Consider the following 26070-nt stretch of genomic DNA (forward strand, 5'->3'; position numbering starts at 1 on the left):
TTTCTCAATCTCCCCACCAGTTACTGTATCATGTTTCCCCTTTTTTCTGTTCCCCTTCTCTGCCTTCTCCCCAGCTCAGGGGACGACACCTGTCTGGATTCTCTCTCTTTATTCCAGCAGCCGATGGGATGGTGAGTGAAAACAAGGAGGAGAATTCACTGCAGGAAGGTCCTGAGCAATGGGAAGCACAGGGGATATTACTGGAAAGATCCAAAGGGAATTTTGGACAGAGCTGTGAGTGTGGGAAAGCCTGTGGAAATCAGTGCAGATCAGAGAGGCAGCTGGGAAACCAGCCAGAGAAAGAAGTGGGTAGGTTTAATGTGGCGGAGGATGCAAGGAACTCAGCAAAACAACAGCCCAGTGGAGAAGCAACATGGCAAAGAGAAAAAAACACGTGTGCCGAGTGTGGGAAAAGCTTCAGTCGGCGCTCTCACCTTATTTCCCATAGAAGAATCCACACGGGCGAGAAACCCTATAAATGCCTGGTCTGTGGGAAAAGCTTCAATCAGAGCTCAAACCTTATTTCACACAGAAGAATACACACAGGAGAGAAGCCCTATAAATGCCTCATCTGTGAGAAAAGCTTCATTCAGAGCTCACAACTCAACAGACATGAGAGAACGCACACGGGAGAGAAACCCTATAAATGCGTTGAATGCGGGAAAGCTTCATTCAGAGCTCGGATCTTATTTCCATCAGAAAAGCCACACAGGAGACAGACCCTACAAATGCTCCTACTGTGGGGAAAGTTTTGATCGGAGAACACAACTTATTATCCATCAGAGAATCCATTCAGGAGAGAAACCTTACAAATGCCTCATCTGTTGGAAAAGCTTCAATCAGAGCTCCAACCTTATTTCACACCAGCGAATCCATACGGGAGAGAGACCGTATAAATGCTCTGACTGTGGGAAAAGATTCAATCGGAGCTCGCACCTTATGCGACACAAGAGAACCCACATGGGAGATAAATCCTATCAATGTCCAGAGTGTGGGAAAAGTTTCAACCAGTACTCAGATCTTATTACGCATCAGAGAGTCCACACAGGAGAAAGACCCTATAAATGCCTGGACTGTGGGAAAAGTTTTGATTGGCACTCACAACTGGTTATACACCAGAGAAGTCACACTGGAGAGAATCCTTATAAATGTGTGGACTGCGGGAAAAGTTTCAGTCGGAGCTCAAACCTTGTTACACACCAGAGAATCCACACAGGCGAACGCCCTTTTAAATGCCTTGATTGCGGGAAAAGATTCTGTCAGAGCTCAGATCTTTTTTCACATCAGAGAACCCACACTGGAGAGAGACCCTATAAGTGCTTGGACTGTGGGAAAAGGTTTAGCGACAGCTCGACCCTCATTAAACATAGGCGAATCCACACTGGAGAAAACCCTATATGTGCCAGGTCTGTGGGAAAAGCTTCAGTCAAAGCTCCACCCATACTCGACATCAGAAACTCCACAGGGGAGAAAAACCTTGAATGTGGGAGAAGGATCTTTCAGGGCACAAGTATTCTGAGGCACCAGCAAATCCACACAGGGAAGAGTCCTCTTACATCTCTATAGCACGTCAAATTCCACAAGCGGAGCTCACACCATACTGGACATCAGAGACTCCTGCACACAGGAGAGAAATTCTACCAGGGCACAGTCAAGAGACCAGACATTTCCTATTTCCTGCACACATCAGGGGTGTTTGGCCCCCAAGTATCCAGCTGCCCATGTCTGGGGTGAGGACCCAGCAGCAGCCAATTGTGAGCATATCAGTTACACTTCCCCGTTCATTAACAAACTGAGTTTTACACTCATCTACTCCCCCCCTCGGGATCAGATTGTCTCATCCCCGTTATTCTCATGTTGCTGCGGTTGTTGTTTTTGTTGTGGGGGTTTAGTACCTTCCTAAAATATGATGGATAGAGTGAGAGGGAATGACTCCATAACCTGTTGGTCAGGGCATAGGTGCCAACTTCCTCTCTACCCAAGGGGGTGCTCAACCCCCGCCCCAGACCTGCCCCCAGCCCTGCCCCCACTCCACCCCGGCCCCCAGCCCAATCTCCAACCTGTCTTTTCCTACCCCTGTCCTGCCCCCTCCCCCAAGAGTGCCCTGTCCCTGATCCTCCCCCTCCCTCCAAATGCCTCCTGCACACCCCGGAACAGTTGATCCACTGCGGGCAGGGAGGTGCTTGGAGGGAGGGGGAGGAGTTGGTCAGTGGGGCTGTCAGCAGGTGAGAGGCGGTGCAGCGGGAGGAGTGAGGGGGAGGAAGCTTGGCTTAACATCTTGGCTTAAGGTCAACAACAGCTTGGCTTAAGGTCGCACCACCACCTCCTCCTCAGGTCACTATGTGTGGAGAGAGACAGGTGTCTAACACAATCTCACAAACCTAAGCCACGAGTCTGCAGGAGAGGGGTTACATCCAGACTGTGGATTGTGAGCAGAGATAGGCCCTTGTCTCCATCAGAGGGGACACACCTCTCTCTTCAGCACCTCTCATTGGCTAGCTTAGGCTGCTCCCCTTGGAGCATGGCTCGCATTCTTGGGCACCTCTCTCTCCCCATTCATCATGCTTAAGTCAGGTTCTGTGAATGCCATGGTTATTCCAGGAATTTGCCAGGTGCCTAAAAGTCAGGGTGTTGTGATGCTGAGTAGGGTAGAGCTTGGCCTAGAATGTAATCTGGCCGGGATCGGTTCATGGCCCTACGCTATTTACGTTTTTATTAAAGACCTGGAAGAAAACATAAACAGATAAAGTTTGCTGACGACACAACTATTTAGGGAAGTGGGAAATAATGAAAGGGAAAGGTCACTGACACAGAGCGATCTAGATCACTTGGTCGACTGGATGCAAGTAACCACATGCGTTTTAATATGGCTCAATGTCAATGTAATACCATCTCGGAAAAAAGAACGTGGGCCATACTCACAGGGTGAGGCTCTCTATCCTGGAAAGCCATGACTCTGAAAACGATTTTGGGGTTGTGATGGATAATCAGCTGAACATGATGATCCAGGGATGGCCTAGGTAACACTTGGTCCTGCCATGAGTGCGGAGGATTGGACGAGATAACCTCTCAAGGTCCCTTCCAGTGAATGATTCTATGAGCTCCCTGTGCTATGTAGTAGCGAAAAAGGCTAATGAGATCCTTGGGTAAATAAACCAGTATAGCAAGTACGAGTAGGCAAGTTATATTTCCACTGTGTTTGGTGTGACAGCTGCTGGAATACTCTATCCAGTTCTGGGGTCCACAATTCAAGAAGGATGTTGATAAATTGGAGAGGAGTCAGAGAAAAGACACAAGAATAATTAAATGACTGGGATAACATGCCTTATATGAAAGACTCAAGGAGTTCTCTTTCTAGTTATCAAAGAGGAAATTAAGTTGGTCATACCCTAAAAGTGCCTCTGTGAGTAGCAGAAAGTTGATAATATGGGACTCTTCAATCTAGCAGACAAAGATCTAACAAGATCCAGTGGGTGGAAATTGAAGTTAGACAAATAAAAAGTAGAAAAATTGCCCCATACTTTTAACAGTGAGGGAGTTTAAAACACTGGAACAATTTACCAAGGACTGTGGTGGATTCCCATCACTGGCAATTTTAAAAATCAAGATTGGATTCCCCCCACTCAACCCCAGAAAGCTCTAGTTTACACAGGAATTAATTTAGGAAGTCCTACGGGCTGTGTATGAGGGATATCTGACTAGACAGCCATATAATTTGTAAATCTATACTTGGATATTCATTTTGTTTGACATGAGCTCAGATTTATACTGGAGACTTTGTAAAACAAATGAACATTTTCCTTAATAGTGCTTTATTTTTGTTTTATTTTTACCATGTCCACACTTTTGGCCATGAGATTTAGGTGTCATTTGAACAATGATTATTATAAATAACACTGGGCATGGACACAGATCGTTGGGTGCAAGAGTCTCAGTCTGAAAGGCAAAGATTGATCTGGGGAAAGAAGTTGCTGCCTGACCCCTGCAGTGACATGAAATACAGACAGGAGGGGAGAATGTGGGAGATGGAGGGGAACAGAACTGGGGGAACTGCTGGGTTTGCTCTTGAAAGCCAGACAGCTGAGGCTGAGAACTATGAACTCGCTGCACTGAGGCCAGAGAGAGACAGGAATTGCCCTGCAAGTGTTGGGGGAAGTTGTCCCTGAATTCTAAAGGATTGCGAACGATGCCACCAGGGAACAATAGGGAGGGGGCCGTTCTCTGAAGAGGCCAAAGCTGGGCGGATCTGAGATGGAAGCCAAGGAAGTCCACAGACCTGGCCAGCCTTAAATTGAAGCCAAGCTGACTGCTATAACCGAGGCCAGAAGGCAATAAGGAGCCCAGCGGCTCACCCCTCCCCATTTACCAGTGTCTTGTATGAGGATGACAGTGTCTTTCCTTCCTGACTCACCAGGGACATTCCCAGGGGGATAAATGCCTCAGCTTGGCTTGGAGATGCCGACACTGCCGTAAATTCACCCCGTCCTCTGCATCCCATTAACCTGAGCTCCCTGGATTCCCGCTTTTGCAGAATTTGGTTTTACGGCAGGATCTCAGCATCTCTCATAGGATCTCTGTGCTTTTCTCCCAGCTTGTAATGTATCGCTCCATCATTGGGGCCTGCAGGAGCCGGGAACAGCCATGTGTGGGGCTGGGGCTGGAATGCACCGTGCTGAACTGGACTGCGGGCAGACGGGGTGATGGGTTACCTTTTATTTCTTGCTTTGAAATGACAAAGTGGAATTTAGTTTCTCAAACTCCCCGTGTTTTTGCCTTGACTGATGAGTCAAATGGCCTTAACAGATTCCGCGGCTATCTGGAGGCCTCTTTGAGATGCTATTTTCCCCCCAGGCCAAGCACCAGAGAGTGCTGATGCCGGCTCTCCCAGCCTTCAGACTCTTCTGCGGGGAAAATCTCTTGTCTATAGCGAAATCCCCTCTGGTTTTCATTTCCCAGTCACCTGGCTTCTGCAGAAGGAGAATCAATAAGTTTCTGAAGCCTGGTGGAGTAGCCATGGGGAGGAATGGTAAGGGGACAGGGAGCTATTTGTAGGAGACATCACGGGTGTTGCCACTTCTCTTTGCAGGACCCTATCACCTGTCACTGGAGGGGAAGGTCCCCAACTTTCTTCCCTTATGATTCTGCTCTGTCAGTTCTTCTGAACTCCCAGAGAGCAAAGGTCCTGCTGGAATTATCCCAATGCTGCATAGAAACATATATTTTTTGTAAAACCAGGTCTTTTCTCGAAGCTGTTGCCAGCAAACTGGGCTTTCTAAAACAGTGGTTTTCAAACTGCAGGTCATGACTCAGTACTGAGTCGCGGCATGTAAGGCACTGGGTCACGGTGGCTCTGGTCAGCACCGCCAACTGGACCATTAAAGTCCCATCAGCGGCGCTGCCCAGCTAAGGCAGGCTAGTCCCTACCTATTCCGACACGCGCTGCACCCTGGAAGTGGCTAGCAGCAGGTCTGGCTCCTAGGCAGGGGGGCCACAGGGCTCTGTGCATTGCCCCCAACCTGAGCACTGGCTCCACACTCCCATGGCCAGTCCTGGCCAGTGGGAGCTGGGGGGGGGATGGGGCCTGTGGGCGAGAGCCGCGCAGACCCACTTGCATGCCTCCGCCTAGGAGCCAGACCTGCTGCTGGCTGCTTTCGGGGCGCAGCATGGTCTGCTGTGACAGGACAGGCAGGAAGCCTGCCTTAGCCAATGCCGCTGCACCACTGACCGGGAACCACCCGAGGTAAGCCTGTGCCCCAAACCCTCTGCTCCAGCCCTGAGCCCCTCCCACACCCCAACCCCCTCATCCCCAGCTCTGCTGGGTCGCAGGCATCAACAATTTTCTTCAACTGGGTCACCAGAAAAAAAGTTGGAAAAATCCCTGTTCTAAAACACTGGGTTCCGGATGACCCTTGGTGCCAGTAAGGCTCAGCATCAAGAGGTGAGTTGGGGAGAACTCAGGAGCTATGCCAGAGCCCAGCCCAGTAGGGCAAAGGTTGACAAAAGGGTCACCCGGCACCCCCTGCTACTCTGATCCCCATATGCCACTGGTTCAGTTTGTGTAACCTGCACCTGCTCCATATAGCACTTACTCCCCTCGCGTAGTGAATGTGCCACCAATAGCGATTGAGGATCCTGCGGTAGCCTTGGTGTTGGTCGTATAGCTTAGCCAGTGGGGCTCATCCATTTGGACAGAAAGGCCCCAGATTCAATCGGGATTGCCCAGGCTAAGGGCACGGCCTTCTATTATAAATTAAGACAACAGGCTGAAAGGGACTCAAATCTCAGAGGTGGGCTCCTGCCCCTAAAAATTTACCCACCCACCTGCCTCTACCATCATGAACATTTTTACGTTGAAATCTGCGGGGTCTCTGGCAGCAGTCAAGCGAAGCAGGTCAGCATCAGTGTATACAGGATCGGCGCCATCGGTTTCTATGTTTGTGGGTCTCTCTGGGCATTGATATTAGACCTGTTCCTCATTCTTCTTTGTCTAGGCGCAAGCTGCTTCAGGTGGCACATGACCAGGATTCACCCCTGAATTTGGTCCGCTGGTTGGATCATGCACTTTCCTGGCCCGGGGTCAGGTATGGCGACATGGACGCTGATCCATGCCCTGCAACTCCCCATTCATTCTGTACTCTAACTATTCACTGGGATGGGATTAGGATAAATCTTGTGGTTGATTTTATTCCTGAAGCATGGAAAGATGCCACCCAGGCAAGGCCCATTGCAGCAGGCACGGTGGATACACGCCACTCGAGACAGCTCGCGCCTGTCTACGTAGACCAGGGGTGGGCAAACTTTTTGGCCCGAGGGCCACATTGGGGTTCTGAAACTGTATGGCGGGCTGGGTAGGGAAGGCTGTGCCTCCCCAAACAGCCTGGCCCCCGCCCCCATCCACTCCCTCCCACCTCCTGCCCCCTGACAGCCCCCCTCAAAACCCCTGACCCATCCAACCCCCCCCTGCTCCTTGTCCCCTGACCGCCCCCCTCCCAGGATCCCCTGCCCCTAACCACCCCCCCCGGAACCTCACCCCCTACCCAACCCCTCCTACCTCCTGCCCCCTGACTGCCCCCCTCAAAACCCCTGACCCATCCAACCTCCCCCGCTCCTTGTCCCCTCCCAGGATCCCCTGCCCCACACCACCCCTCTGGAACTCCACCCCCTATCCAATCCCCCCTGCTCGTCCCCTGACTGCCCCCCTCAAAACCTCCAACTCATCCAATCCCCCCTGCTCCTTGTCTCCTCCCAGGATCCCCTGCCCCTAACCACCCCCCCGAACCTCACCCCCATGCAACCCCCCCTGCTCCTTGTCCCCTGACTGCCCCGACCCTATCCACACCCCCGCCTCCTGACAGGCCCCCCAGGACTCCCACGCCTATCCAACTGCCCACTGTTCCCCGTCCCATGAACGCCTCCCACCCCACCCCGAACCTCTGCCCCACCCAACCAGCCCCTGCTCCCTGTCCTCTGACTGCCCCCTGGAACCCCCTGCCCCTTATTCAACCCCCCCACTCCCCTCCCCCTTCCACGCTGCTCAGAGGAGCAGGACTGGCAGCCGCGCAGCCTGGCTGGAGCCACCCACACCGCGGCACTGTCCGGCAGGAGCTCGCAGCCCCGCTGCCCAGAGCGCTGGCGGCACGGGGAGCTGAGGCTGTGGGGGAGGGGGTACTGCGTGGGAGGGGCCGGGGGCTAGTCTCCCTGGCTGGTACAGTTGGGGTGCTGTACAAACTGTAAATCCTGTATATAATGGAATTAATCCACTTCAAGCCGGGAGTGGGGAGGGGCGGCAGCACCCCTAGTTCCAGCCCCTATGCTTTTATAGTGAAATTTAGGCACCCAGTGATTTTAGGTGCCTGTAGCGTTTTTGGATCACACTAATGTCTGAATCTGGGATTTAGGCACCTAGGTCCAGATGTTCAGGTGTATTTAGGCACCTAACTCCCATGGGAGTTAGGTGCCTAAATACCTTTGTGTATTTGGCTCTGAACAGGAGTTAAATCTCAGCAGAGCCCAGGCCTGCCCCAGGGGGGCTAGTTCCAGCCACCAGAGAAAATCCCATCTGGGCTGGGCACAGAGGGAGATTTCAGGAGGGGTTCGCTCCACAGCTTGGGGGAGCAGCAGCTGCTGACTCCAGGCTCCGGGTTCCCTACTCTGGGCAGGAACAGAGCCCTCTGCAGACAACAGCTGATGAAATCCCCTCCAGGCCCCAGCCACAAAGTCCATGTCCCTGGAAAATGCATCCCCTGCAGCTCCTGGCTCCGAGCAACCTAGCACCCCTCTGTCCCCTTCGATTTTGGGGAGCCTCTGGAACAATCACAAGTCTCGATAAAAATCCCCCTTTTCCCTGGGGATCTTGCAGTCTCCCCCTTCCATCCCCCATGGACACGGAGGCTGGGGGGCTTGAATCTCCCTGAATACTGGGAGAGGCTGCCCATGTCTAAGGGACCTGAAACCCTCCCAGAGGTAGGAGCCTGGAGTCAGGTGGCTGCAACGCTGGAGGTTTATCGCTAGGACCCAGGAGGAGCTGGGGATGGAGCCATGGCTGGGGTCATGCAGCCCTGGCGGCAGGAAGTGAATTGCACTGGCTGTGTGAATAAATTTCAGGTTCCCCGCACTGTCCCTTTTGCAAGAGCCCCCAGCTTAGCGGGGACTGCGGCTGAGGACCCCAGAGCCCTGGCTGCACCTGGGAGAGGTGGATTGCAAAGGAGTAACATTCCCACTGCTCCCCCAGGAGACTTTCCCCGTGCAGAGACCCCCAGCCTGGCCAGGACACCCCATAAAGGGAAGACCACCCGCCCTGAGCAGCCCCTGGTCTCAGTGAGGGCTCCGCTTGGAGGGAAGGTAAGGGGGTGAGCGGTTGCACTGATTTTGCTGGCAGACTCCAGTTACACTATCTCAGCCCCTTGTTCCGTTCCCTGAGGAGTTTAGTTGAAGTGATCAGGCCAGCCTGTTGTTATATCTGTGTTTTTTTGTAGTTTTCTGCTGGTGGTGTCATTTTGCACAATTGAATTTGCCCATCTGTACTAGCAACTGGGGAATCCGTGTGCAACGCGTGGGTTCCACACACACACAACCCACCGATCAGAGGCTCATCTGGTGTAAATGAAGTGGATGGAGCTATGGCCAGATTCCCATCAGCTGGGGATCTGGTCCCGTCCACTTCAGTGTGGCACAATGGCATTTGTCTGCCAAAAGAAAAGGAGTGCTTGTGGCACCTTAGAGACTAACAAATTTATTTGAGCATAAGCTTTCGTGAGCTACAGCTCACTTCATCGGATGCATTTGGTGGAAAATACAGAGGGGAGATTGATATACACAGAGAACATGAAACCATGGGTTTATCATACACACTGTAAGGAGAGTGATCACTTAAGATAAGCCATCACTAGCAGCAGGGGGGGGAAAGGAGGAAAACCTTTCATGGTGACAAGCAAGGTAGGCTATTTCCAGCAGTTAACAAGAATATCTGAGGAACGGGGAGGGGGGGAGGGGGGACTGGTCCAGGCTGAGGTTGATGGTGGGATGGAAATTGTTGAAATCATGGTGGAATTCCTCAAGGGCTTACAACACACACTTTGCTTCTCTACAAAAGAAAAAGGACACTAAGCTATCTAAACTACTACATGCCACAAGGGGCCACAACAGTGGTTCCCGTAACCCACCCAGCAATATTGTTAATCTATCCAACTATGCTCTTAGCCCAGCAGAAGAATCTGTCCTATCTCGGGGCCTGGACCAGTCCACACAAGAGATCCACTTCCTGGACACTACAGTGCAAATAAGCGATGGTCACATAAACACCACCCTATAGCGGAAACCTACTGACCGCTATTCCTACCTACATGCCTCTAGCTTTCATCCAGATCATACCACACGATCCGTTGTCTACAGCCAAGCTCTACGATATAACCGCATTTGCTCCAACCCCTCAGACAGAGACAAACACCTACAAGATCTCTATCATGCATTCCTACAACTACAATACCCACCTGCTGAAGTGAAGAAACATATTGACAGAGCCAGAAGAGTACCCAGAAGTCACCTACTCCAGGACAGGCCCAACAAAGAAAATAACAGAACGCCACTAGCCATCACCTTCAGCCCCCAACTAAAACCTCTCCAACGCATCATCAAGGATCTACAGCCTATCCTGAAGGACGACCCATCACTCTCACAAATCTTGGGAGACAGGTCAGTCCTTGCTTACAGACAGCCCCCCAATCTGAAGCAAATACTCACCAGCAACCACACACCACACAACAGAACCACTAACCCAGGAACCTATCCTTGCAACAAAGCCCGTTGCCAACTCTGTCCACATATCTATTCAGGGGATACCATCATAGGGCCTAATCACATCAGCCACACTATCAGAGGCTCGTTCACCTGCGCACCTACCAATGTGATATATGCCATCATGTGCCAGCAATGCCCCTCTGCCATGTATATTGGTCAAACTGGACAGTCTCTACGTAAAAGAATAAATGGACACAAATGAGACGTCAAGAATTATAACATTCAAAAACCAGTTGGAGAACACTTCAATCTCTCTGGTCACTCAATTACAGACCTAAAAGTTGCAATTCTTCAACAAAAAAGCTTCAAAAACAGACTCCAAGGAGAGACTGCTGAATTGGAATTAATTGCAAACTGGATACAATTAACTTAGGCTTGAATAGAGACTGGGAATGGATGAGTCATTACACAAAGTAAAACTATTTCCCCATGGTATTTCTTCCTCCCACCCCACCCCCCACTGTTCCTCAGATATTCTTGTTAACTGCTGGAAATAGCCTACCTTGCTTGTCACCATGAAAGGTTTTCCTCCCCCCTCCCCCCCCCCCGCTGCTGGTGATGGCTTATCTTAAGTGATCACTCTCCTTACAGTCTGTATGATAAACCCATTGTTTCATGTTCTCTGTGTGTGTATATCAATCTCTCCTCTGTATTTTCCACCGAATGCATCCGATGAAGTGAGCTGTAGCTCACGAAAGCTTATGCTCAAATAAATTTGTTAGTCTCTAAGGTGCCACAAGTACTCTTTTTCTTTTTGCGAATACAGACTAACACGGCTGCTACTCTGAAACCTGTCATATGTCTGCCAGCAGAGGATCTGGCCTGACAAATTTGTATTTACAGGCAGTGCTTATTGGAATACCATCTGTATTCCTTCAGAGTCAGCAAATGCCAGACAAAGTGACATACAAACAAGCCGCAAAGGGGAAAGTCCCAGTAGCTCAAGTCAAAAAAGTCAGGTAAGGGTTATCTCAGCTTTACTTGTGAAAGGCTGTAAAGTCCAGCGCTCACAGTCAGGCCGCGTTAATTCCACCCCCTTATGTGTGGGCATCAGAATCCAATCGCTAATAACAGACTCACACGCTGCACCCTTCATGAACACAGGACCGCGTGTCATCCGGTCCTCATTCTGTGCTTTTAGCCCTCTCATCTATAACATGTCCCCGTCGGCACTTTGATACTAAGGAAATCTCCCCATCTCTGTGGAATTCCAGGGGACCCACGGTTTGTCTCAGGAATACTAAAGGGGTGAGGTTTTTCTAAATTATTAACTATTCCCCACCAAACACACTCTTCCCTGCGCTCCCCGGCACTCTCTCCTCCCGTTTCCCTCTAACTATCCACTGGTGAAGTAAAACCACCTCAGCTTTTGCCTTAGCCTGGCTAACTAGCCAGGTGATACCAGTGCTTTCCGAGTTTCCTGTCTCATTTATTGAACACTGATCTAAAACCTTCTCAAAAGTCACCAATTTTTCTTCTCTAATGACTGGGTAAAGTCATAAGAGCTGCTAAACTGGGGCAGAGCAATGGTCCATCTAGCCTGGTATCCTGTCTCTGGCAATGGCCAGTACCAGAGCTTCAGAGGGTATGAGAACCCACCCCATCTTCCCCTCCTGGCTTCTGGCAGCCACAGGTTTAGTGTTCCCTCGAGCATGGGGTTGCATCTTTAACCATCTTGGCTACTAGCCATTGGTGGACCTATCCTCCATGAACTTTTCCAATTATTTTTTGAACCCTAGTATAGTCTTGGCCTTCACAACATCTTCTGGCAAGGAGTTCCACAGGTTAACGGTGCATTGTGTGAACAAGTACTTCCTCTTGTTTGCATTAAACCTGCTGCCTATCAGTTTCATTGAGTAACCCCTGGTTTTTGCATCATGGGATAGGGTTAATAACAAGCTTCTATTCACTTTCTCCACACCATTCATGGCTTTATAGACCTCTGTCATATCCCCCTTAGTTGTCTCTTTTCTAAGGTGAGCAGCCCTAATCTTTTTAGTCTTTCATCATATGGAAGCCATTCCACACTCTTGATCATCTTTGTTGCCCTTATCATAGAATCAAGGACTGGAAAGGACCTCGAGAGGTCATTTAGTCCAGCCTCCTGCATGGATGGCAAGACTAAGTATTATCTAGACCATCCCTGATAGGTGTTTGCCTAACCTGCTCTTAAAAATCTCCAGTGTCAGAGATTCCACAACCTCCCTGGGCAATTTATTCCAGTGCTTAAACACCCTGACAGTTAGGAAGATTTTCCTAATGTCCAAGCTAAACCTCCCTTGCATCAATTTAAGCCCATTGCTTCTTGTTCTAGTCTCAAAGGTTAAGAAGAATAATTTTTCTCCTTTTTCCTTGTAACAGTTTTCAAGTACATAAAAGGTTGTTATCAAGTCCCCTCTCAGTCTTCTCTTTTCCAGACTAAACAAACCCATTTTTTTTAATCCTCCCTCAGAGATCGTGTTTTCTAGACCTTTCATCATTTTTGTTGCTCTTCTCTTGATTTTCTCCAATTTGTCCACATCCTTCCTGAACTACAGTGCCCAGAACTGGACACGATACTCCAGTTCAGGTCTTATCAGTGCAGAGTACAGCAGAAGAATTACTTCTCGTGTCTTGCTTACAATACTCCTGCTAATACATCCCAGAACGATGTTTGCTTTTTTTGCAATAGTGTTACACTGTTGACTCATATTTAGCTTGTGATCCACTATGACCCTCAGATTTCTTTCCGCAGTACTCCTTCCTAGGCAGTCATTTCCCATTCTGTATGTGTGCAACTGATTGTTCCTTCCTAAGTGGAGTACTTTGCATTTGTCCTTATTGATTTTCATCCTTTTTACTTCAGACCATTTCTCCAGTTTGTTCAGATCATTTTGAATTATAATCCTATTCTCCAAAGAACTTGCAACCCCTCCCAGCTTGGTATCATCCACAAACTTTATAAGTGTACTCTCTATGCCATTATCTAAATCATTGATGAAGATATTGAACAGAACCGGACCCAGAACTGATCCCTGCGGGCCCCCACTCAATATGCCCTTCCAGCATGACTGTGAACCACTGATAACTACTCTCTGGGAATAGTTTTCCAACCAGTTTTGCACCCACCTTATAGTAGCTCCATCTAGGTGGCATTTCCCTAGTTTGTTTACGAGAAGGTCATGTGAGACAGTATCAAAAGCTTTATTAAGGTGATGTTGAAGTAAAAAGAAAACAGTACAGAGTTTAAGCATAGAAGTTTCTGGTTATCAGGGAATAAGGTACAGATTATCAAGGGGTGCGAAATTTGGTTTAGGAATGTGTGGCGTAAGGAATACATAATCTACAATCTCCCTGATTGGGGGTAAAAGGTTAACGGGTCAAAGAACAGACATTGAGATATGGGGGTATGTTGTTCATATAATGGCTATGCTCAGGTGTGGAGTATAATGAGTGGATACGATGATGAGGAAGGGGGAGGGATAGCTCAGTGGTTTGAGCATTGGCCTGCTAACCCCAGGGTTGTGAGTTCAATCCTTGAGGGGGCCATTTACGGATCTGGGGCAAAAATTGGGGATTGGTCTGGGGTTGGACTAGATGACCTCCTGAGCTCCCTTCCAACCCTGATATTCTATGATTCTATCCTCATTTGGTGGGATTTAATGTTCAGTGAGTTTATGGTTCCAGTTCATATGGTCCAATGGAAAAAGTCTCTCAGTCCCTTTCCCATAGTTGATGCATGATGTCATACCGGCTCACACCTCCTGGTACTGTCGGTGGCCGGTGATGTGTTCGATGTAGATGTCCCGTGGACCATCCGAGACCATGAGGCGCCACATGAGCTGTGCGTAACGTCGACCGATCCCACAGGTCCGCAGCACACGCTCGTTGCAGGGGTCCCAAGTGCCCAGGGCTCCGATGATCAGGGCATCCATCTGCACCTCGTAGCCCTTCGCTCTCAGGATGTCGGCCAGGGGGGCATATTTTTCCAGCTTACGAGCTCGGGCTTCGTGAAAGGCCGGGGTCCTGTTCTCGAAGGAGACCGTGATGTCAACGAGGGTGATCTTTTTCTGGGCCTCGTCAGTGACTACCACATGAGGTCGCAACTGGCTGTCAGTACCAGGGATGGCGCAGTTCACGGTGACCTCCCCCAGGCACGGTGCGATGGCTTTCACCAGGCAGTTCTGGATGGCATTGTGGCGCAGCTGCCAGGCTCTGGAGGGGAGCTTGCAGCTACACAGGACATTGGGCAGGGTCTCGTTGGAGTAGCCACACTTCCTGCAACGTTTATCTCAGTTCCCGTGGCGGACGGCTCCGTTGAGCGGGAAGCAGTTGAGCCGGGTCTTTGCTCCAAGGAGCCGAGAAGCAATCGCTTCCCCACTATCCACAAGACTTGTTACCCTGTCAAAGAAAGCTATCAGGTTGGTTTGACATGATTTGTCCTTGACAAATCCATGCTAACTGTTACTTATCATCTCATTATCTTCTAGGTGTTTGCAAATTGATTGCTTAATTATTTGCTCCATTATCTTTCTGGGTACACAAGTTAAGCTGATTGGTCTGTATTTCCCTTTTTATAGATGGGCACTATATCTGCCCTTTTCCAGTCTTCTGGTATCTCTCCCGTACTCCATGACTTTTCAAAGATAATCTCAAATAGGTCAGATATCTCCTCAGTCAGCTCCTTGAGTAGTCTAGGATGCATTTCATCAGGCCCTGGTGACTTGAAGACCTCTAACTTGTCTAAGTAATTTTTAACTTGTTCTTTCCCTATTTTAGCCTCTGATCCTACTCCATTTTCACTGGCATTCACTATGTTAGACGTCCAATCGCCACCAACCTTCTTAAAAACCGAAATAAAGGTTCTGTGAACCTTTTCCAGTTCCACCAATGAAGGAGGGCCACTCCTTTGATTTTGCTCTTTTCTAGAGTTTGGCTTAGAGACTCTGTTACTAAGAGGGTTTAAAACTGTCTCGGAGGGAGGGGGCTGGGTGGGTTAGTGCTGGTGGGAGGAGCTGGAATAAAATGAGCTGGTGTTTTCCCAGCGTCACAGATTCTAGAAAGTCTGTCTGTTGGGAAAGAGCCTGGGGTGAATTGGAGTGTGAAATGGATGAAAGGCCCCTTGTGAAACCTCCCCAAACACTCTTCTTTCCCTGACAGGCTGCAGAAGATTAACCAGGGAAGGGAAATGACAGCAGCAGATTCGGTGCAGGTCGGGGATTTTCAGCAAGGTTTTGCTAGAGAAGAAGGGGCGGAAAATACACACGTCCAGGTGGGAACCAGGTGTGATTCACTTGCTGGAACTGTTCAGTCTGGGCCTTGATTTTTAGAACAGGGGCCATAGGGAGAGGGTGGAAATCCCCCCATTTCTAGAACAGGGAACAACCTCACCTGCACGAGGCTGGAGAAATTTACCAGACTCTCAGGGCTGCAGCCTGAACCTACTAGCCAGAGGCAGCCAACAGTGAGGTCCAGGGAGAGATGCCCTGTCCCTCATATCTAGCTCCTAGGAAAGGGAAGGGGTTGCTGGGGTTTCTCTTCCTGGACCCTTTTCGGGGGATCTGTCTCCCATATCAGCCTTTGGCTAGTAGGTATGTGATGGACATGAAGCTCCTGCCCTCTTTCATTAGTCCTTACCCCTCTCTCGTTCTCCCCAATCTGCAGCCTCCTGGCTGCTCTGAGCAGGATGGGGGTGGGCTCCTGCTACTCTGTTGTCCCCCCCCCCAACTTCCATTATATGGGCCCTCCTCCGCCATGACTAGTGGGATTGTGGCTAGGGCAGCAGGTGCTGAGTGGGGGACTCTTGTTGTTTCAGGGGCCGGTGACCTTCGAGGAGGTGGCTGTGTATTTCACCCAGGGACAGGGGGCTCTGCTGGACCCCAGCCAGAGAGCCCTCTACAGGGACGTCATGCAGGAGAATTACGAGACGGTGACCTCACTGGGTAAGGGATTCCCATCCCATCAGCTATTAGAAGCTGTGATGTTGCCATTTCTGGTCTTTTTCAATCAATTAGATTTCAGGGGTATGAGCCCCATTGTCCCCAGGCCCCCTGGGAGAGAGATGTCCCTCTCCACCCCACTCCCATGGGACAGGGGAGTTAGCAAGATAAAGGTGATGACAATTCTTTCCCATCTCCACAGCTTTCAAAGGGGTAGAAGCAGCGCATTGACGTGCCTGTATTAATTCTCACTCACACACAGAATCCCTGTCCCCCTCCATCCCTGGGCAGGGCTCCAGGCTCTGCAGGTTTAGCAATAGGCAGGGGCTGATGAGCACAGCTGTGTGTGCACCAGCAAATTCCCCAGGGTACACCGATCCTGGAAACTTGTACTGAGAGACGAGCACATCCCCTGCCTTTGACATGGGGGCTCAGTGACCATGTTCCCATCTGCTCAGATTCCCTGTCCCCCCAGCCCAGCATGGGGTCAGGTTAAGATCAGGGGATGTTCTTTGTGACAAATCCTCTCCCAATGCCTGACATGCACTGATCTCACCTGATTTCACCCCCTGAGCAGGATTCCCCTTTCCCAAACCTGACCTGATCACTCAGCTGGACCAAGGGGAAGAGCCGTGGGTCCCGGATCTCCAGGTCTGCGAGGAAAGGGAGAGCCCGAGAGGCACCCGCACAGGTGAGGAATCAATGAAACAAGCACAAACCACCCAGGGAGTGAAGGAAAAGCTGGGACTCCCACAAATGTGCTGTGAGCAAGAGCCCTCAGTTCTGCCTCATCTCACCCAGGTCAGGGCTGTAGCCAGCAGGGGTCATGCCCTCCTGGCAGGTGTCACTCACAGCTTCACACCCACCCTGGCTTCCAGCTGGCAGGAGTTCCCTCCCTGACTTTACTTCCCCCTTGCTGTTTGGCTGCGATGTGGAGGCAGCATCAAATATCTCAGTCTTTCCTCTAGTTATTGTGTTGTTAACCCTCTTCGCTGTTCTCCCGTTGTTTCTCTCTGGCACTGGGAATGACGCCTGTCTGGATCCTCTCTCTCTCTGTCCCAGCAGGTAATGGGATGGTGAGTGAAAACACAGAGGAGAATCTACAGCAGGAAGGTCCTGAGCAAGTGGAACCACACGGGATGTCATTGGAAAGATCTGAAGGGAATTTTACTCAGGAGCAGCGAAAAGCCTGGGGAAATGGGCACAGGCCAGGGACACAGCTGGGAACCCATCCAGGGCAGAAAGTGGGTAAATCCACTGATCATGGGGGAGTTTGCAAAGACCCCAAGGAAACCACAGCCCAGCAGAGAATCCCATCAGGAGTGAGAGACAACACATGCTCCAAGTGCGGGAAAAGCTTCAATCGGAGCTCAAACCTTATTTCACATCAGAGACTCCACACTGGAGACAGGCCTTTTAAATGCCTTGAATGTGGGAGAAGTTTTAATCAGCGAGAGCATCTTGTTAGGCATCAGAGGCTCCACACCGGAGAAAAGCCCTATAAATGTCTGGAGTGCGGGAAAAGCTTTATTCAGAGCTCCCAGCTTATTACACACCAAAGAGTCCACACGGGAGAGCGACCCTACAAGTGCCCGGAGTGTGGAAAAATGTTTAGTGATGGTTCAGCCTTTATTAACCATCGGAGAATCCACACAGGAGTTAAATCCCATAAATGCCTCAACTGTGGGAAAAGTTTCAATCGGAGCTCAACCCTCGTTAGACATCAGAGAACCCACACTGGAGAGAAACCCTTTATATGCCTGGAGTGCGGGAAAAAGTTTAGTGACAGTTCAGCCCTCATTGCGCATCAGAGACTCCACACTGGGGATAAACCCTTTAAATGCTCTGACTGTGGGAAAAGTTTTTTTCAACTCTCGCGGCTCCTTGCACATCAGAGAATCCACACGGGCGAGAACCCCTATAAATGCCTCGAGTGTGGGAAAAGGTTTAATGACAACTCAAACCTTATTACACACCAGATTATCCACACGGGAGAGAGACCCTACAAATGCCTGGTCTGTGGGAAAAGCTTCAGTCGCAGCTCACATCTTATTACGCATCACAGAACCCACACGGGAGAGAGACCCTATAAATGCCTGGACTGTGGGAAAAGCTTCAGTCAGAGCTCAAACCTAATTACACATCAGAGACTCCATACAAGAAAGAAACCTTGACTGTGGTAGAACTTTCATTTGGGGCTCTGGTCACATGAGACATCAGCAGATTCATACAGGGGAGACACCTTTTAAATGTCCTTGGAGTGGAAAATGCTTCAAGCAGACCTGCACCATAGTGGACCACAGAGACTCCATTTCCTAGTTCCCACACACATTAGCGGCTTTTGGTTCTCCGGGATAGCTGCCTGAAACAGGAAAATCTTTTCCTGTGAAAAAGTTTGTGGGTTTGAAAATATTTTCATCCTGAATCTGGACAAAAAGTATAAAAAACTCAAATTTTCACCAAAGAGGTCTTTCAGGAGGAAAATGGAATTTTTCAGCAACCTGGCTGCCCATCTGGTAGGCGCTTGTCAATTTCACTTTCTCCTTGCAGTCAGGAAGTTAAATTGACTTGATTGTTCAGATAGACCATGCTCTGTGCGCTATCCAACTTTTTAAATGCCAAATGGCTTTTGAGGTTTAATGACCACCTGAGAACGTATCCACGGAGTAGAATCTCATGCTTGGTCTGTGCTACGTACTTACTTTGGTATAACTACATCATGCAGGGGTGTGAAAAATCCACACCCCAGGAGAAAAATAGTGGGTGCTCAGCACCCACCAGCCACCTAAGCTCAGCTCTCCCCATTCCCCCCACCCCCGCAGCGCTTCCCACCTGCTGTGGAGGGGGAGGAGGAGCGGGGGCAGAGCATGCTCAGAGGAGGGAGAGGAATGAGGTAGGAAGAGATGGAGCAAGGGTGGAGTGTGGGTGGGAGGAGGCGGGGGCCTTGGGGGAAGGAGTGGAGTGGGGGCAGGGTCTGGGGCGGAGCTGGGGGTCGAGCACCCCTGGGGAAATTAGGAAGTTGGCACCTCTGTACAGCCTCACTCGCCAGGCAGAAATCGAAGCACGCTCTGGTCCCTGGCTCGACTGCGGGCTTCAGCTTCGGCTCTCTGGCGGCTCGCCTCAGTGACTGCACCAGCCTTGACCTGGCTTCTCCAAATGGAGCGGTTGTGGGCAGGGCTCTCCCAGTTGTCAGTGGGAATGCTTGCATTTCCTGAGGTCTTGCTTGACTTTGTTGCTGTATCGGAGCTTTGGCCTTCTTCTACATTGCGGGTGGTTCTTAAGTTGGCCATAGAGCATACCACTGATTTTGTCGCTTCTCCTTTCATCTGTCAAGATGTTGGATGGCCACCACACTGGGTCATGTGCCTGGACTAATTTAGTTATGTTATTGTCTTACAGATCTTGAGGCTTGAAGGCTCATTGCATTTCTATCTTAACATATACCGATAGGCTACATTCATTCCATAGTTGCTTAGGTGTCTAACTTGGGCTTTGGGTATGACAGTGATTTTACCAGATGCTTAAAAGCGAGGCGTTGTGATAGGGAGCAACACAATGCCTTGCTCTTCTTTTGTGTATTCAGGCCAGAGCTGCTTGGGGCACAGGACTAGCCCGAGAGGCAGGCTTGGAGATTTTGAGCCGGGAAATTGCCTGCTGTTGTTTGTTCTTGTTGTGTCCTGGGAAATGCTCCCATGTGTGCGCTCTTTGTAAATAAATGGGAGTAAATAATTAGTTTATCCTGCTAATGGAAATGGCCCATCAATGCCCATAATACTGGCTAGCAAAAGGGGCAACTCTGGTGTCAGAATGCGAAGGATTGTGCATACCCCATTTCCCCATTGCCCCATACCAGGATCTCCTGTTCTCCCTCCGGCAGGGGCTCTTTGTGCCCCCCATTTCTCTCTCCCCCCGTACCAAGGTTCCCCATTCTGCCCTTTAGGCCAGGAACTCTGTGTGTCTCCACTGTCGTTTTTTGCCCCCCTGACAGGGGTCTGTGTTTTTCCTCCCACACACCTGTGGGCCTTTTTTTTTTCTTTTCTCCTCACCCTCCAAAGTGCCTTTATTTTCCAACATTACACTGCTGTTCTCAGCCCTGTAGCGATGAGCCCTGCCAGTCTGGGCCAGTCGATCTGGGCTCTGAGACTGGCTGCGGTGGAGTTTTTGATTGCAGCATAGACGTACCCTAAGTCCTCTTTGTGGATCTAGCCCTATGGTCCCACCCCAGAGGCAGCCGCATCTCCGTGCTCACTCCTCAGTCCCACCTGTGTGCACTATCCTCTCCTCCATCCCATCAGGGGAATGACTCAGGGCAATACTGTAATTTCCCTCCAAAACAAGAAGTTGGTGCAGTTAAAAAGGGAGGAGGGGAAATCCCCTCCGATCTGAGGTGGTTTTATATCAATATTTCAGAAATACAGAGGAAATGACAAAATCTGAGAGAATTCAATAATGAAGGAAAGGGCAAAATCTGAGGGGATTTTGTGTCCATCCCTGATCATCAGAGAGGAGAATTGGGGGGTACCCAAGGGCCATGTGTGGATGTGAGGCTGGGGAAGGGGACCCAGATCCATGGGCCGTGTATGGGTCTCAGGCTGGGGAAGGAGGCCCAGACCCCAGGGCCATGTGTGGGTCTCAGGCTGGGGAAGGGGGCCCAGACCCCAGGGCCATGTGTGGGTCTCAGGCTGGGGAAGGGGGCCCAGACCCCAGGGCCATGTGTGGGTGTGAGGCTGGGGAAGGGGACCCAGACCCAGGGTGTGTGCAGGTGTCAGGATGGGGAAGGGGGCCCAGACCCATGGGCCATGTGTGGGTCTCAGGTTGGGGAAGGAGGCCAAGACCCCAGGGCCATGCATGGGTGTCAGGCAGGGGAAGGGGGTCCAGACCCCAGGGCCATGTGCTGGTGTCAGGATGGGGAAGGGGGCCCCAGACCCCAGGGCCATGTGCTGGTGTCAGGATGGGGAAGGGGCCCTAGACCCCAGGGCCGTGTGCTGGTGTCAGGATAGGGAAGGGGGCCCAAACCCCAGGGCCGTGTGCTGGTGTCAGGATGGGGAAGGGGGCCCAGACCCATAGGCCATGTGCAAGTGTGAGGCTGGGGAAGGGGACATAGATGCATGAGAGAAAGGGGTGACATCTGAGGGGAATTTACATTAATATTCAATAAATAATTGAAAAATGCTAGTTCCCCCTCCGGCCCTGCCATTCCCGGGGGCAGCAGGGAGCCAGAGCTGATGCAGTTTTGACAGGAGATTGAGTGGGTGGGGAAGCTGTGGATGGATTCTCCATCTCTTGATCTCCATCTCTTGATCTCCATCAGATCAAGACTGGACGCCGTGCTGGAAGATCTGCTTTAGCCAGACACAAGTTATTTGGGCTCAATATAGGAGTATCTGGGTTAAACTTGTAATGATATGTGGCAAACAAGACTACTGACCCATCACTCCAGGGGCCCAAGAGTCACTGGTCTTCACAGAAATCTGCATCGGCGCCTATGGTTGTCCGCTAGGTTATTTCCTATATAACCCGCATCCTTTCCTCCCATTTGTATTGCCTGGCGTTGGGCAGTACTTGGCCAGTGACCCTTTAACCAGGTGATTCTGATCACTCCCATCATTATTCTCTCCTCCTCGGTTTTTACTACCCCACCGATCATCGGCATCTTGCCTGGGCCTCACTTAAGGGCGTCCCCTTCATATTTTGAAGCAGGCTCTAGCTCAGTGGGGCCCCAACTTTTCCAGTCACGCCCGCCCTTACTAGCAATGGAATCTGTCCGCGTCCCCTCTCCATTACTGCACTGTTGGCTCAGCAGGGGAGCTTGGGCTGGAGATGGAGCTGGGGGGCAGAACTGGGGATGAGGGTGGACAAGGAATGAAGGCAGAGCAGAATTGGACCTGGAGCTGGGCTGGGGGCCAGAAGTGTGGCCTGGATCAGGACCGAAACAGGAGTGGAGTCATGGCCAGGGCCAGGAGTGGATCCAGGGACCAGGGCTGAGCTGGGGTCGGGGGTGGGAGCCGAGCCGGACCTGGGGCTGGGCTGAAGCTGGGGGTCAGGGGAAGGAGACAAGCCGGAGCAGAGCTAAAGGCAGAGCAGGGCTAGGTGACGCTCCCTCCCTGCTCTCTTTGTGGGTGGCCTGGGCCCCACCATGCCCCCTTTGAATATTCCTCCATGCCCTTTTATGGGGGTGCACCCCACAGTCTGGGGACCACTGCTCTAGCTGCCAGCTTGGGGCTCCAGCACTGGGAGTCTGGTCAGTGTACCCAGCCCTGCCCAGAAGGTTTGTTTTCCCTTACAGAAATGGGGAAGTCATGCCCCAGAACAGATTGACCACCTCCCACGAACACTGTCAGCTCCTGTCCTCCCTCCCTTCCTCACCCTGCATGTTTCCTGCCCCTCCCTCTCTCTAGTATAAAACCACCAGCAGCTCCCTGGAAATCCCCTACCTGAGCCAACTTCACCACAGCCATTTCCATCCCTCCACCAGGAGGAAGCGCTGATCGGGTGTGAAAAGTGAAGTTATTCTTCAGCCTGTTAGGGTGACTGAGAACGGTGATGGGGAACATTTCAGAAGGGGTGTGAGTCCGTTTCCAAAAAAGCAGTGTTTTTTTGTTTTGTTTTTGCTGCAGACAGAGGTCCTAGAGTTTGCATGAGGGAAAATTTTAGGTCACTTTATTATATGGCAGATGCAGCCCCTTCTACCAGGGTGAAATCCACTGAGATGCTTTTAAATCCTCCCACTGACAGAGCAGCTGAGCGAAAGCAAGAAAAGAGCAGAATCAAAGGAGCTGCTTTGGGGGAATCTTGTATCTTTAGATAATTCAACAGCAAAAATTAGTGACATTTGAGAGGCTTTTATATCAGTAGTTGGTAATTAAAAGAAAAAATTAGGAAAACCTCAGGTTTGCATAATTTCACTGAGTAGACGGGAAAAGGGTTTTATATCAATAATGGATACCTAGAGGGAAAAATTAGCAATTTATACAGATACTCATAATGCATAAATAGAGAGAATGGATTATAACGGGAGGGGATTTTTTATCGAAATCAGTTACATGTTGGGAGTCCCAGCATCACTGTGCTGAAATTCCCTCCGAAACCTCTCTCCTCTTGGCTTCCCAAAAACTCAGTTCAACTCTCAACTTTGTCCCTCGAGTTTTTTATTGAGCATCCACCAGGCTTCGCTGAGCTAATTAGTTATAAACACAGGAAGTAAATGCAGCGGACAACGTGAATCCAAAATTACATGCAACCCCTCTCTCTTTATATACATTTGTCCATCTCTTTGCCTTCACTCTATGTTGCATCGCCCATGTTAAAACTGGTTTCAGAGTAGCAGCCGTGTTAGTCTGTATTCGCAAAAAGAACAGGAGGACTTGTGGCACTTTAGAGACTAACAAATTTATTTGAGCATAAGCTTTCGTTAGCTACAGCTCACTTCATCGGATGCATTCAGTTATTGACGCAGTTACTGGCAAACCCCTATCTCTGCACCGCACGTTCTGGCCATGTACTGCACGTGTTCGCCCTACGCCTCCCCTTGCTTTTACATTCCTAACTTATCTTGTTCACTGTGATCTTGTTCCTAAGAAATAGCCCCCTTCGAGTTCCCCCTCTGATCTTTAGCTCGCTCAGGAATTATGTCTCTTTACCTGACCCACCCAGTCACTTCTCTGAGTTAGCACCAACATTCTTGTTTTCAGCCTAATAATCTATTCCCTTGCAATCCTGTCTTGCAAAAAATAAAGCCTTCCCCTGTGTGTTTAATGTCTCATATCAAGCCAGGCCTATCTACACTATGTAGGGTGACCAGATGTCCCGATTTTATAAGGACAGTCCTGATATTTAGGGCTTTTTCTTATATAGGCGCCTATTATCCGCCACCCTGTCCCAATTTTTCAAATTTGCTATCTGGTCACCCTAACACTATGATTCATGATAACAGGATCACCCTCTGCACTGTTCATTAACACATGACAAGGTCTCCTCAGTCCTTTTAGACCTGATGGAGTAAACATGTGCTTGCCAGCATGTTATGGGGGGATTTCCACATCTCTCTGTAGTTCAGGGGTGGGTAAACTATGGCCTGGGGACCGCATCCAGCCTTCAAGCTCCCAGCAGGGAGCAGGGTCCAGGGTCCAGGGCTTGCCCTGCTGTGGCACTCCAGCCGGGCAGAGGGGTCAGGGGCTTGCTCCACTCTGCATGGCTCCCGGAAGCAGCAGCATGTCCCCGCTCTGGCTCCTATGCGTAGGGGCAGCCAGGGGGCTCTGCACACTGTCCCTGCCCCAAGTGCTGCTCTGCAGCTCCCATTGGTCAGGAACCGCAGCCAAAGGGAGCTGCGGGCCAGCACCTGTGGACAGAGCAGTGCACGGAGCTGTCTGACTGTGCAGGAGCCGGAGAGGGGACATGCCACTGCTTCTGGGAGCTATTCGAGGTAAGCGCCACCCAGAGCCTGTACCTGTGGCCCCCTCCCACGCTCCAACCCTCCGCCCCAGCCCTGATCCCCCTCACTCCCTCCGAACCCCTCGAGCCCAGCCCGGAGCCCGCACCCCCAGCCGGAGCCCTCACACCCTCCCGCACCCCAACCCCCAATTTCATGACCATTCCTGGCCCGCCATACAATTTCCATACCCAGATGTGGCCCTGGGGCCACGAAGTTTGCCCGCCCCTGCCTGTAGTTCAAGGGGACCCACAGCTTGTCTCCGGAGGCAGAAACGGGGTCAGATTTTTTCTAACAACACCCCCAACCGCAAGCATCCTCCCCTCCCACCTCTGTGTCCCCCTCTCGCCCCACCCTTCAATCCCCCCCCCCGCCCCCCTTCCTGCGAATCCACCCCAGGCCACGAAGTGCAATGCCGGGAGGTGCAGCCTGCACCCCGGAGGCAGGCAGGCTGCAAAGCAACCGAGTTCCCGCTAGGACCCAGGAGGCGCTGGGTGGGAGCGGTGACGGGCGATCACCCACAGCCCCCGCAGCAGGAAGTGAAGTTCAGTCGCTACAGTGTAGCCCCTGATCGCCGCCGGGCGCCCTGCGCTGGCCCCTTGCAAGATCCGCCAGCCCCGGCTGCAGAGGGGCGAGGTTCATCCCCGGGGGAGTCTCATCCTGCTTCCCCAGAGGCTCTTCCATCCCAGTTCAGAGACCTCGGCCTGCCCAGGACTTTCCCTGTAGGGAAGACAGATCCGCCCCCCTCCCCAAGAAAAAGAGCTGGGACCCCAGATCCAGGAGGAAGACACCTCTATGTCCCGCTGAGCAGCCGAGCTGCTCCACCTGGAGCGAAGGTAAGAGAGACCTTCCCTTCCCATCCCATGCCTGCCAGGGACCCCCAGTCTGCAGCTGATCCTGCTAGCTAAATGCTCTGCAGACTTTGGTTAAACTGTCCCAGCCCCCGGAGCCGTTGACTGGGGATTTTAATTTGGAAGATCGGCTCAGCTTGATTTATTGTGCTTTATTTATTTATTTTTTTTAATGGTTCTTCTTTGTTATGGGTGAATGGTCACCTCCTCGCACGGACTAGGGGAATCCGTGCAAAATGTGTGTTGGTGTGGGGCAAAACCACAGGGGCCAAATCCTCCGCTGGTGGAAAATCAGTTTTCAGAATGGTAGCCGTGCTAGTCGGATGAAGTGGGGTTTCGCCCACGAAAGCATATGCCCAAATAAATTTGTTTGTCTCGAAGGTGCCACAAGTACTCTTCGTTCTTTCTGTAAAATCAGGTTTCAGAGTAGCAGCCGTGTTAGTCTGTATTCGCAGAAAGAAAAGGAGTACTTGTGACACCTTAGAGACTAACAAATTAAATTTGTTGGTCTCTAAGGTGCCACAAGTACTCCTTTTCTTTTTGCAAATACGGACTAACACGGCTGCTACTCTGAAAC

The 26070-nt window shown here is 50.9% G+C and overlaps 3 protein-coding genes and 1 pseudogene across 18 annotated transcripts in view; 3 read left to right on the forward strand and 1 right to left on the reverse strand.

The window, feature by feature from the left end:
* Positions 1 to 1924, forward strand: part of LOC119843367 (zinc finger protein 664-like) — a 1158238-nt gene extending 1156314 nt beyond the window's left edge. For 6 of the 12 annotated variants that reach the window (XM_043496957.1, XM_043496960.1, XM_043496958.1 and 3 more), the window contains one exon: positions 118 to 1924. In XM_043496957.1, coding sequence (XP_043352892.1) covers positions 319 to 1566 — 1248 coding nt within the window. In that variant the 5' untranslated portion in view covers positions 118 to 318 and the 3' untranslated portion in view covers positions 1567 to 1924. Of the gene's footprint in view, positions 1 to 74 lie in introns of all 12 variants that reach the window. The other 6 variants (XM_038372614.2, XM_038372609.2, XM_043496962.1 and 3 more) reach the window with 3 other exon arrangements.
* Positions 1 to 26070, reverse strand: part of LOC119842653 — a 1040433-nt pseudogene that overhangs the window by 55770 nt on the left and 958593 nt on the right.
* On the forward strand, positions 1630 to 19943 carry LOC119843324 (zinc finger protein 501-like). Of its 2 annotated transcripts, XM_043496863.1 has the most exons (7): positions 1630 to 1754; positions 6492 to 6581; positions 8732 to 8841; positions 15436 to 15547; positions 16091 to 16217; positions 16792 to 16905; positions 17277 to 19943. In XM_043496863.1, exons 4-7 carry the CDS (start codon positions 15464 to 15466, stop codon positions 18386 to 18388), a joined length of 1437 nt encoding a protein of 478 aa, XP_043352798.1. In that variant the 5' UTR covers positions 1630 to 1754; positions 6492 to 6581; positions 8732 to 8841; positions 15436 to 15463; the 3' UTR covers positions 18389 to 19943. The 2 variants fall into 2 exon arrangements, with proteins under 2 accessions (XP_043352798.1, XP_038228474.1); XM_038372546.2 differs by lacking the exons at positions 1630 to 1754; positions 6492 to 6581; positions 8732 to 8841 and adding an exon at positions 14552 to 14696.
* The window catches only part of LOC122456607 (zinc finger protein 239-like), a 34102-nt gene continuing 33206 nt past the window's right edge, over positions 25175 to 26070 (forward strand). For all 4 annotated transcript variants that reach the window (XM_043497032.1, XM_043497035.1, XM_043497037.1 and 1 more), the window contains exon 1: positions 25175 to 25478. The gene's annotated coding sequence lies outside the window, so the exon portion shown is untranslated. The remainder of the gene's footprint in view (positions 25479 to 26070) is intronic.

Source organism: Dermochelys coriacea, chromosome 14, assembly GCF_009764565.3.
Source record: "Dermochelys coriacea isolate rDerCor1 chromosome 14, rDerCor1.pri.v4, whole genome shotgun sequence".
In the NCBI taxonomy this organism is placed as follows: Eukaryota; Metazoa; Chordata; order Testudines; family Dermochelyidae; genus Dermochelys; species Dermochelys coriacea.

Bases quoted from the DNA above. Each gene is read 5' to 3' on its own strand.
- LOC119843324 (XM_043496863.1), top strand. From the start codon at position 15,464: ATGACAGCAGCAGATTCGGTGCAGGTCGGGGATTTTCAGCAAGGTTTT. The intron at 16,218-16,791 runs GTAAGGGATTCC...CCCCCTGAGCAG, and splicing joins CGAGACGGTGACCTCACTGG to GATTCCCCTTTCCCAAACCT. The intron at 16,906-17,276 runs GTGAGGAATCAA...TCTCTGTCCCAG, and splicing joins CCCGAGAGGCACCCGCACAG to CAGGTAATGGGATGGTGAGT.